The sequence below is a fragment of the Camelus dromedarius genome, chromosome 6, assembly GCF_036321535.1.
Source record: "Camelus dromedarius isolate mCamDro1 chromosome 6, mCamDro1.pat, whole genome shotgun sequence".
Classification (NCBI taxonomy): domain Eukaryota; kingdom Metazoa; phylum Chordata; class Mammalia; order Artiodactyla; family Camelidae; genus Camelus; species Camelus dromedarius.
Genome location: NC_087441.1, coordinates 56,690,384 through 56,703,646, shown reverse-complemented (window position 1 = coordinate 56,703,646; position 13,263 = coordinate 56,690,384). Strand labels below are relative to the sequence as shown.

General features: G+C 35.4%; 1 protein-coding gene across 6 annotated transcripts in view; it reads right to left on the bottom strand.

Moving 5' to 3' along the window:
* Window positions 1-13,263, bottom strand: part of EPHA7 (EPH receptor A7) — a 164,221-nt gene that overhangs the window by 98,814 nt on the left and 52,144 nt on the right. For all 6 annotated transcript variants that reach the window (XM_064486842.1, XM_064486843.1, XM_064486844.1 and 3 more), the window contains exons 4-5: window positions 7,543-7,698; window positions 6,349-6,684 (exon numbers count right to left, since the gene is read on the bottom strand). In XM_064486842.1, the coding sequence (XP_064342912.1) occupies window positions 6,349-6,684; window positions 7,543-7,698 (492 nt within the window). The remainder of the gene's footprint in view (window positions 1-6,348; window positions 6,685-7,542; window positions 7,699-13,263) is intronic.

Below are 13,263 nucleotides of genomic sequence, written 5' to 3'. Positions count from 1 at the left end.
AAGATATTTCTGACAAATACAGGAAATGACTTTTAGTACTGTCTCATTTTTGTATAATTTTGCTTATATGGAATGTTATATTATAAAAGTCTATGATCATATTTCATTTGGAACAACATATATCACTGGAACATTATGTAAACATTACAAATCTAAGTATAGGGTATACTGAAGCAAATTTTAATTTTTAACAGAGAAATAAAATCCGGGCATTTGAAAATATAAGGGAAATCAGTCAAATTAAGATATGAAGAAGTGTTTTTGAGGTTTCTTAAAGAAGGACAATAAAATCATAGCCAGAAGGCACATACTATAGTTACCAATGCTCTCGCCCAGGGAGTATACTTGCTACTAATATCCTCAGGAAATAAAACTTAGTAGGTCCCCTTTTCATTGGAGAGTAATTTATCACCAGACCATTGAGTCAATCTGCAAGTTCCCATGTAAAGGACCGTGGAGCTAAATTCTTTAAGATAGCAGTCCATGATAAGATTACATAACACTTAATAATTCTGAGGTAAGCAGTGTACTTACTTGACTGCAATAACCTGGGTCATCACTATATAATGTATCTGTGACCTTGGTAAGTCACACACTCTAAGTTTCAACTTTTTACTTGTAAATGGTATTGATACTTGTTTTACCAACTTCACAAATTTACTTCAAGTGTTAACGACACATCTGTGAGTAAGTGTTCTATAAACCATCACCCACATAAAACAAAATTGATGATGAGAGAAAGAAAATAGTTCTTTTTGACAGTGTTCCCATAAGGTATCTTTGTGGAGAAATTAAGATGTCTCCACATCATAATGGCAGCTTTGCTGATTCTTTCTCATATTTTCAGAAAATGTCTTCTGTTTTCCTGTGTACAGGAATCAAGGCTAAGCAGGAGAATTAAAAAAACAAAAAACAAAAAAACAAAGAGCTACATGTAATACACGAAATGTTCTGTGGAAGATACACATAAGTTTAAAATGTAAACCAGGATCAGTTCTGTAACTTTCCTGTTCAAAAACATCCAATTTCCACCCTCCCCCATTAAAAAGATCTTTTTTTCCCTAAAAATAAACTTTCACATTAGCTTTTCCCACAAATCTTTATTCTTCCAGTTCATACCACTTATTCTCTAAGCACACTCTGAACTTTGCCCCTGGTAGTCTTTGGCATGATTTAATCCCCTGTAATGGATGTCATCATGACCGCCCCCATTCCCCTCGGTGAAGGACTGAAAACTTATTTACTGAGGTCTGAGATAGCTGCTGGGAAGCAGACCTCAGTTCCCTGCCTCCCTGTAGAACCTCCCTGTCTGAAAAATGGCACCTTGCTCCTTCCTAGAGAGGCCTGCAGCCAATGTCTAAACAACAAAGAGATATTGCTCAGAACAATCTGAAGGTCCCGTACAGATGGAGTGCTCCCCGTGGAGGTGGCCGGGGATTCCAGTGAGACCACATCATGGCTCAGCTTCCCCTTTGCTCAGTCCTGCTCCCTTCCCTTCTCTTCAGATGGTGCTGATCCCAAGTACATGCCCTAATACAACTCCTCCACGTAATCTCCATCTCAGTGTCTGCTTCCTGTGGATCCCAATTTAGGAAATCATATCCTCTTCCAAGAGGTTACAGTTTTCTTCCCTAATTCCTTCCTAGTGCTTTCCAGAGCATCAGTTATCAATCCCATTAAAAATGGTATTATCTGTACACATATGACTCAGTTACCAATAATCTGCAATTAACCTTGCACTGCGCAATGTATAGTGTATTGTATTATGACATTGTCCATTTAATTATGGACATAAATGGGCTCTTAGAGGTCTTCTGTCTCAGACCTTTCCATTACTTACGAGGACTACCTGAGTCCAAAGACACTAAGTGACTCAACTCTGACACTCTTTTCAGGTACATATTACATTTAAAAAGTACCATTAATACACTAAGTGTTCAATAACTAGTAACTCTTATTATTACTTCTATTATTATAAATGCTGTAGTATTATAACACACTTATAAATTCAAAAAAATATAATTGGCATTAAACCAAAAGCTCTGTTTTTTTTTAAATAATATGAGGCATCAAGTAGTATAATACCATTTCAGAAGAAAATTTAAGTTCAAAGAGGTGAAATAACTTGTCTAAAATTAAGTAATCATGTCATCCACTATCAAATCCTGTGCCTTTTCTATCACATCTGAATATTTTCATTTCTGTAAAATCAAAATTTAACTTTCCTCCTGTGTGACGACTTTCCTGATTGGAATTAATTGCACAACATTAGGAACACAGAAAGAACTGTGTTAGATGGTAAAGACACAAACATAACATAATAACTGACCTGAAGAATAACTGCTAAGTCTCTTAAGTCTCTTTGGGGAAAGACCACATATTATAATTTATATAATGTGTTCTAACGAAGTTAAAAATGACCTAATTGTTTAAATGATCCCACAGCGAATGAAGATATTCCAGAAAAAGCCAGTAACTTTAGGGCAACCTGTTGTTATTAACTTTTCTGCAGACCATTTTGGTGTGTTAATGCACTGGATCTGTGGGAGGAATGCAGTGGCAGCTACAAGGTTTGCATGGGGTCTTCTTGGAGGCTGATAATACGACCTGCTCATCCTCCTTCGGCAAAACCGTGTCCACTCTGAAGTTCTAGACTGACATCTTTTTTCACAGACAGAATGAATCATTCCTTCTTTGGGGTTTCTGTATTTTGTTCCCAATGCTGTTCTATAGCATGCATCACATTGCGTTCACTGTGTTCAAGGGCCCCCGCATTAGTTGTATCACTAAATATCTATCTGCTGCTCTATGGGCTCCCCACGAGGACAGGACCATACACTGTCTTCCCATCCTCAGCATCCTGCCCAGTGCCCGACAAAACACACTACTCAGCACAGTTGGCTGAGTCGATGTTTTCAAAAGTAGCATTCAAACAGTTACCTCTCCAGAACACTTGTGTAGTTATTAAGACCATAGCTGTTTCAGAGAGCCTTCCAGTGTAAGGAAGCATGAGGATCATAATGCCACAAATCAAGTGAATGCTTTCCCCCTCATTTATACAGTTTTTCTAATACCTCCAATATACGTAAGTTTGATCTGTGTGACCTCACTCTTAGTAGGTCAATATAATTCCTAACAAAACAACACAGAAAGAATGTATTTCAGACAGCTTGTGTAGGTCATAGTTTCCTGGTAAGTCAACACAAAAACTATCTAAATATGAATGTCACATATTATGGTCCTCTGTACACTTTGCATCTGAAAGCTAATTATTGGTTGAAATAAGAACCTCAGTCTTAAGATATCTTGTGACTAGATAGTAGTCACATTTTATACAAAATAAATTTTTCCTTCCTTCAATGTTGTAACATATAATTGCCAATTCTGGTCCTCGATTATCCCTCCTCCCCGACATTGCAATAGAAAAAGATTCTAGTACGTTTGCCTTGACAAGTTCACAAAAAGTTACATCAAAAGAGGATCAATCAGCGTTCATTATGCTATTTACTGCAATGACATTTTTATGGCAATAAAGAGTTTTTAAGTTTTCTCTAACATCATCTCATGTAACAAGACAATACAGTAAGGTAGATATTATTTTATCTCCATTTTACTTATGGAGAACTTTAGTGATCCACCTAACAGGGTGTGCCTCTTAAGTGACAAAGCAGGGGCTGGGGTACACGTCCTTTAACCCCAATAACCCTACTCCTACCCTGAGGAACGACAAGGCATCTTCAGTGTACTTCCACTTCCACAAATACTGTTATGAGGGGGTGGGGGATCCTGAGCTCCAGACTCCACAGTTATTAGAAAAGGAACTATAAAGTGCACATACTACCTTTCAAACACTGTCTGGTTATTTTCCATCCTTACTCTCCCTCCTTGCTCAGACACATGCAGATTCTACTGATAAATCTTTTTTATACTAGACATCAGTAGATTGCTGATGAGGGAGATAACTGACCAGAGATCCAGATTTAAATTCATTATTGAAGTGACTGCAGTATAAGATAGGTGGGAGGTGCTGCTGTTTGGTAAACACAGAGTGAGAAATTTAAGGATCACTGCAGGTTCCCATGCATAGTCATAAACATGGACAAAGTTTCAAATCATCCCCTCCATTAGAAAAAGCAAAAACATTGGTGATGGGGGGAAGTGGGTACAAATCTAAGAGAACTATAGACACCAACATATTCTGTTAAAAATAAATTAAAACATTTAAAATTACTGCAGTTTGTTGCCTTATTAATGTACTTCCTTTTGAAAGCAAAAAAAGCTAACAGTTTATATTCATGGGGTTTTTTAGCATTTGAGATGCAGTACAGACTAAGTAATTGTGAATTAATATTTTAATATAAAGTGCAAACCTAGTTTGCTTTTTAACTTTATTCTATTTATTCTTTAAAAAAAAGTTAATAGCTTTATTGAAGTATAATTTCCATACCATAAAGTCTACTCATTTTAGGTGCACAATATATGAGTTTTCAGTATGTTTACAGAGTTGTGCAACTATCACAATCTAATTTTTGTACATCTGAATTACCTCCCCAGAAAAACAAACAAACCTAGTTTGCCCTTAACTAGAAGAGAATCAAGGGACAAAGCCGTCTTACCTAACTACTGTGAGAGGGTTGATTCAGAAATTTATGGAAAATCTATGACCCATTTAGGCTGTGTAGTATTAACTTGAAAAATTAAACAACAGATGTTTAAAGAGCAAGAAAACAGATCCCCAGAGTGGTCTATCTGGCAAACTCTATTTGCGGTATCAGTTCAGTGTCTTTAGGTTGTATTCAAAAATAAATAAAAATATTCCTTCTTAAATTTGATATCAGCAGGAATAAAGAAATTATTCTAGCTCTGCAGACCTAAGAGCTTTTATTAATGCTTCCAAAGATAGCTCTAAGCGTCACCCTCACGAACCAAAAATGTTTCAAACCCACTCACTGTAACTTAGGATGACAAATTTCAATATAAAGCAACACAAGTAAAAATATCTACTGACAACAGCATTTCAAAAGAATGGTAAATAGGGTAAAGGTAAATAAAGTGAATCAGTCCAAATATCAGTTAAATCAGTTACTTCTTCTGTCCAATTTTTGAAGATTTAAAAGTCTCTATGCTGTTTTACCTCCAGACTTCAGCTTTTCCATGAGAGATCTGATTTGCAATAGCCTTTTAAATAAACATCAAAATGAAACCTTTAGAAAAGGCATCCACTAATCTGTTCAACATGGTAAGCATGAGAATATATGCATCGGTTTCATTGTGCAGATATAATTTAAATAGGAAACATTCTATTGAAGTTGGCATAGATACAAAGAACAGATTACTCTATGTCCAGGAATTTGGGATACAACTGATTGCTGACAGCTAGCCAGAGGTCAAGAAGACCCTGCTATGCATCTATTACGATGCTCACACAATTCAGCACTCCAGTGCAGGTCCAATTTTATTAATGACAATGACACAGCACTTGGCTACATTAACTGCACAGCATCTTCCTTCAGTGGCAAGAATTTTCAAAAGTTTGAGAAAACCCTCAATTTCTCAAACCGCCCTCAGTAAATAAGATTTTTCTGAAGGGTGAGAAATTCTCCAGTTTCTGAAACTTCCTTCCCAATTTGTATTTTCCAAAACCTACTTACCACAGCAAACAACCAAGTCGGGCATCTTAAACACCAATAAAAAATAAGCAAGAACTCCTTTTAGGCTGACCTACAAGTTCACAATCATCATGATTATTACATTTCTTAATTCGTTTATCTTGAAAACCTCATCAGGTCTCCCAAGTACTTATTCCAATATTCTAGACATTCATACGATCACAAAGCTAGAGCTGAACGTGAAATTCCCACATGCAAATTTTAAGGCAGACTTGTCATATACTACAAATATCACATTGTGCGTGGCAACAAATTAGTTAACACTATGTGAGACACTGAAGCCAACCCTTTCATTACTTCTAATTATGTAGATTTTGATCATAAGCAACATCCCACACAAAAAGGTAAAAGTGCAAGAAATACCCTACATCTTATTTTTCCAATAATTGCCCTCTCTTCCTCTAGATCTTAAGAGAGCTGCTTGTCTTAGAGCAGTCTTAACTGGCTTACAATTTATCCTCTTTTATTTCTACTGCCAGATCTCTGGAGGAGATGTTAATGAGTCCAGTAATGGTTTAACAGGCAACAGAAGAAATAACAAAGAAAAGTTAAAGGTGTGAATTATCAACAAGCTGCAATAACCAAGTTCTGCCTAGCCGAGCTGACCAAATATTTGAGTGAGACACCTCACTCACGTAGTCACATTTTTCACTTAGCGAAGACAAACACAAAAACATACCTGCTTGACCTGTGGTGACGCTGACAGCCGCAAAGAGCCTCTGGGACCGGCTTAAGTCAGAAACTCCATTTACAGCTTCAACTTCAAAAGTATAATTAGCGTGGGCCAGCAGGTCCATGACAGTGACATAGTTATCCTCTAATCCAGTCTGCTGGGGCATGTAGCCAATGTTACTCCCACAGGGAACGCACTCGCCCTGCTCCCAGCTGCATCGCTTACACAAGATTCTGTAGGTTACATCGTTTCTTCCCCCATTGTCTGCGGGAGGACTCCATTCCAAGCTCACTGTGGTTTGGTTGATGTTGAAGATGAGGTTCTGCGGTGCAGATGGAGGCCCTTGAGAAATCAAAAAATGAATAAACAAATAAACAAAAATCGATCACAAAAACAAACAAAACCATGAACAAAAGGATCCGTGTGGGGCAATAAGCTAGTGGCTCAATTACCATATGGAAAATTAGCTGAAATGCTTTCTTTCACATAAATATTTCATTCCACTTCCTAGAGAGCCTGTATAAAAGCCTTCTTGAATTCTCTTGGCAAGAGGCTTTATTTATTTTCCATTTAATACATCAAAATGAAAACAGGATAACAACTGTCTTTGTACTTTTGCCATGGTCTTTAGCTATTTTTCTTCCAAGCAATTAAAAAAGAACAGTTAATGCACCTAGAAAAACAGTTGTGCAGTTGTTTAAAAATAGTTTTCCTTTTAACCATATAATAGAGAATACATCTATTCATCCTTAATGTGTTCAAGAATGATTTATAGTAATGTCTGGAATTGGCTTTGGATTGAGTCTCTCAAACATTCATTAATTGAAGCAACAAGATGTGAGATTTGCTCTATTTAGTGATGGAATTTTAATTCAGAAACCATTACTTTTTAATCACACTTCATATCCATGTAAGGCTCAAATAACTTTTACATTTTATTTATGATTCCTATTAGATACATTTGAAAAATGTTGTTAAAATGCATCTTGATTTTGCAGACATGAAGATTACACTGATGATGGTGAAAGATGTGTCTACTTTATATTACCAGTTACCTTTATCAGTTCATGGGAAGTTTTAAAATATTTTAAAATAAGAATGTGTTCATACATTTAATGCCTATCTCAAAGATGTCACAATAGTAAAAGCAGATGGAGGGGATTTGAAAAGTCCTTCCTTATTTTACATTTGTGGACTTACTTGTGCACGCCACATACGGTGGGTCCGCTGGAGCCCTGTAATACCCATCCTCACAGTCACACCTTGCGGAGCCTTCTTTATCAGAAAAACTGTGAGTTGGACAACGAGAGCACTGAAGATCTTGAGAGGAAGATTTGTAGAACCCACGGCCACAGGCTGGGAACACAAAAGGAGGTGAAAATAGAAACATGAGAACCAACAGATCTTTTTCTGAATTTTAGTAATGTTTAGCAAAGAATAAAATATGAAATTTGATTTGTGAAACACATGCTCTTTATGATAAAATTCTGTTTAGTGAATATCAGTAACTCAATTTTATAATACTACACTTTAAAACAATAAAAACCAAATAATCCAGCAAACTTGCACCTGCAGCTGGCATCAGTCCAAAGTCTAGAGCCCAAAACTAAACACAAGCATAATTTACTTAGACCAAAATCTCAGGATATCTAATTCAGGATAACTTTGATTTCAATAGTAATTAACTTGCTTGTTGATTCACATTAACACACTTCAAAGTTATGTTTTCTTAATTTAATATAGCTGTAAATTAACTTCTTACATGTTAATTTGGTTCATTTTGAAAATATTAAATAATTTTATTTCCTGACTAGACATAATAGTTATGTAAAAATCTGCATCTGGAAATGATAGAAATGTATCCCCCTCCGGTTTTCAGGAAACTTTAAGAGACAGTTTCAACCAATTTAAGTTGTAAGGAAGGTTGCTTTCCACTAAGTGAACTTCCTTGTGACTAAAAATAATGAAATCCTATGAATAGGAGAAACCTACTCAACCAGAAATAAGGAGAAAGCCACCAACTGCAAACAGATGATGACGGATTCTCCTACTAGGCCAGGTTAAGACAGTCACACGAACGCAGAAACTGCTCTCAGCAATGAACAGACAGGCAGAGAACATCTCTCTCACCTCCCAGTAAAGCTGATCTTACTTAGAGCTTAGAGCCTACTTGTTATTAAATCAAGTAACGTGGAACCATTTACTATCCCTAGACATTTTACATATTTATCTTCAATTGAAAGTTGGCAGATTAAATTTTCATTATTTCAACAATTTTTAACTGATCGATGGTACTGTACATTGAATATATTAAATAAATACAATTTACCCTTCATATCCATATTTATTAAATGAATATATATTTGAGTTTCAGTGACCTTCAAACTTAATAGAAATTAATTATAAAGAAAAATTAGTAAGTATTTAAAATAAATTGTTATAACTTTTAATGTACTATATTCAAGTTTATTTAATGTTCCCAACTTGGGCATTATTCCAGAGCATAATCACATTTTCACTCTTGGGTGGGAACAAAATCCTATCTTAACCACATGATATATTCTCCGGAAAAAAGTCAAGGCATTCTGTACTTTTGTTCACATGCTGAATATTTAATACAAAATTTGGTACAATTGAGAACTCCAAATTATCTTTTAGGCTTCAAGAAAATAAGACTTTCGTATATGAACAGGCTAGATATTTTAGATAACTCAGAAATTTAAAGATAGGTTAAGTTGGGAGTTCAAGATTTGCAGGTACTAACTTTCATATATAAAATAGAAACAAGTCTCTTCTGTATAGCACAGACAACTATATTCAATATCTTATAGTAACCTATAATGAAAATGAATATAAAAACAAATATATGTATGTACATGGATGACTGAACTATTATGCTGTACACCAGAAATTGACACAACATTGTAAACTGACTACACTTCAACAGTAAACAGAACTACTGTCTCTTCATAAATGTATGATCCATTACTGCCCTCAGAAGCCAGGCTGCCTTAAGTTGACTTCCTCAGTTCACACAAGAGGAGAGCACTCACAAACACATTAGGCAAAGGAGTTTAATGCATCTTCATGTGTTCTCAGTAGCAATTACTACAAATCTAAGGCACAGAGAGGACAATGAGATCAATTATGAAATAACATAAAAAAAAAAAAAACCCTTTCAAATGTTTCAAAAGAGATCTTGCCACAGAAAATCATGGTTAACTGCTGGGATAAAGAGTTTAGCAGGGATTTCTCAGGATGGAAACTCCTGTCTTTCAGTATGCCCTGTATCTTGATCCATGTACTACCTGTAGTACAATGATCAGGTAAAACATCTGTAATACAGAGAAGGCAGTGCTCTACTCACAGTCTGCAGCTTGATAACACTGAGGCTCAGAGAAAGACAAGAAAAAGAGAGAGAGACAGGGAGAGATGGAAGAGGTGTACGCTGACAGTCTTTGATGGCACCATGTGTACTGCTTTACTTTTTGCAGCGAGACGAGGTTAGGGAGTAAGGAGATGGGGAACATGATGGCAACACGATTTAACATCTACTAGGCAAGGCTTCCAGGTTTAGGAGGCAGCAAACTACCTAGTGGGAACCCTCACAATTCTCATCCTCCCATTGCAAATAAAGGCCTCTAACTAAAGGCTTCCTCCCACGTTTCTCACAAATAAGGAGGTCCATTTCTTGCTCAACTTATGTGATCTGTAAAATACACATGGTACCTAATGTGGAGAAATTTATAACTCTTATCACTCAGCTTTCAAATTACATTCAATTCTGCTACCATTTTAGCAGATGGGAAAACAGATTTGAAGCAAAATTAACCTGAGTTCTTCAAATAATTCCGTTTGTCTAGGTTAAAGCTGGATTTAGAACACAGGACTGCTGATACTCAGCCATATGCTATTCCACCAGCCTTGACTGCTGAACGAGCCAAAGTCTGGCACCTGTCCTATGGGTCTCACAGCTTTACAAACCCCAAAATGAATTTTCAATGGGTCCTTATTGCCTTTGATTATACCCTTTGACTAATTTAAATCTATTACTTTAATTTACAAAATCTATGAAATAGTATCCTAGCACACCTTCCAGAAGAGATATTAAATAGGTCTCCTGCATTTCACTATGAACTTGGCACTGAAGATGTATGCTAAAATATGGGACTGGAAGTACGGCTATCATTAAATAGCTAATGAGAGAGGCAATCCCTGAAAAAATGTGGTCATAAAAGTCTTAACATTTTTCTTTGAAGTAATATTCTGTTTCAGTTCAGTTAATATTGAAAATAATAAGCTGTAACGAGACAGTTTTCACTTAACCTCTAAGGAAACGATTAATTTAGATTTATAAGAAGTAAGTACAAAATCTTGGGAGCTACGGTGTTAAGAGTAAAGCCAAGAACATGAGAAGACAGAAGCTGTATCTCTTAGGATGGTAGTGAGCAATTGGGTGGTAAGAAGTTTGAGAAGGAAGTAACAGATGCTCATAAAATTAAAATTTTAGATAAGATATCTAGATGAAATACCTTGAGTAAAATACTCAGTAAGAGAAACTGGAGTGGAGTGATGATATACCTGAGATTCAACCACTTAAGGAAGACTTACCCAGGCTCTCCAACGGCTCCCAAAGCCTCCATGGAAATAAAGGCAATTTCTCGTCTCTATAAATGCAGCTGGTTTTCCAAAAAGGCACTAGTAAAAAAGTTTTTCAAGGCAAGTGCCTTCTGAAACCTCTAAGATAAATTCTTTTTATACACAATGAAGTACGTAAGAATGATTTTCTAGGAATAGGGTAATGGCAGTTTTAAAACTTTTTTTCTTCCTTTATTTCTCAATTTGTTCACCTGCATTTGAACTCAAAGCAAACTTTAATATAGTATGTTCACTACAGTAAAGTTAGTTAATGATAAGAAAGATACCATTTGAATTTCCTGCCTTTCGATGATTTTGCTTTTTTAACTGAACGTTGTCTTAAGGTAACATTTCACTGTATTGATGAAGTTTGGGAAGATTTATAAAATTTATTTTCGATGTTTAATTACTTTTGTAAAAATAATATTTCAGGGATTATTTTAGTAATAGTAGTTTTCAGTGACACCACAAAGTCTTGGGATTGATTCTTTTGACTGGTTTTTTTTCCCCCAGCCCTCAGGACCTTAATGAATAAAACAGCAGAAGTTCATTATTCTAGAGCTAAGAACCATAATCTTGTCAGACTTCATACACTAAGCCAGTTTTCGCTTAGCCAGTTGTTTAAATGGAAAGCCCCCAAAGAAAAGAAAATCTAAAATGCACATGAAAGTTGAATTTACTAGACAGTAATAATATCATCTAATGCAATATGTCTACTAAATTAATTACAAAATATACTAAAGTCCAAGATCTGCTATATTATCTACTGTAATGAAATAAATGAATGTATTTAATTTCAACTATTTTTAAATAAGAATATTGTCCTCTGTAATGAAATTGGTTCAAATAATACTTGGGATTTAAATTCTTAAAAAAAACACGCACACAAAGTGGAATTTCCCATTTATAAGTAATAACTTAAGAGCAACAAAATTCTGAACACAAAGGTATTTAAATACATGAGAGAGCTGGTACCAAAGCCTTGTATTCTGATTCTCAACTAAACTCTCCTAACAATCGCATATCCCATAGTTGTCTTCAAGGGGTATCAAGTGTTTAAGCACAGGGGTGCCAGGCCTTTGAGTACATACTTGCATAAGGCAGTCTGTGTTACAATCAGGGAGCTGGTGTAACAACTCTGTGTTTTCGATGAACAATCCTAAAGGCCATCTTAAAACCACAGACAAACTTCCACTCTTTAGGCTAAGCAATTAGGTGAAATAGGCTATTTTTTTCCTGATCAAGGGTACAGACACTCAGACTTGCCCTGGTTCCTTAGGTTTACGACCTACAAGGGTAAGTTTGGGGATACCCTATCTGATCATACATCTAAGGACCTTCTCCCACAAACTGGTTATCCCAGAAAATCCACATACTTCTAGATTTCTTCCACAGCAAATAAAGATTCCCTCAATCTTAATGGGCACATTTTTTGAAAATTTTAAACTCCAACTTTAATCTCAGACATAGCTGACCCTGTCTTGAACATTAAGGCACTGATAATATGTATCTTAGTTGGCTGTCCTCCACGCCAGCACATTAGGGATGCTTTGAAAAAGACACTACTGTCTTGGCCCTATTAAAACAACTGAATCATTATTAGGGCCTGGATGTTTCCATATCTTAGAAGCTTTCCAGGTATTTAGAATCACCACTCTGGAGGTTCTAGGTCTTTTCTCAGACTATAAAAGTCTGTAAAGAATGCATATAAGATATTCCTACCATAAAATTGATGAGGGAGATAAAGTTAGACAATATTGAGAAACATAATAAATTGTAATTTTTAAAAGTAAAAATTAAAAAATTAAAACTTATTAATGAGCCAATCAAAAAATACACAAAGAATATGAATAGATATTTCTATATGGAAGATATATAAATGGCCAATAAACACAAAAAACAATGCTCGTAATCATTAGTCATCAAGGAATGCAAGTGCAACTTTTATATTTGTATATATTTATATATTATTTTATATTATTTATGTATAATTTAACATTATTTACATACATTATAAATACATATTACATATTTGACTTTTATAATTTTATAATTATAACTTATAAAAATTAGGTTATAATTTTATAACTCAAATAGGTACTTATCAATACCAAGCTTACACGTAGGGAAGATTTTTGATACATTATATACAAAGCTAGTTTTAAGTGAATATATGAATAGACCTTAAATGTTCTTATTTTACCCACATCACTGTGCTAGACAAGGGCGGGTCTCCTTCCTTGCCACCCCCAACCGAACTTCTCCCAGCAGCTAAGTGAATTC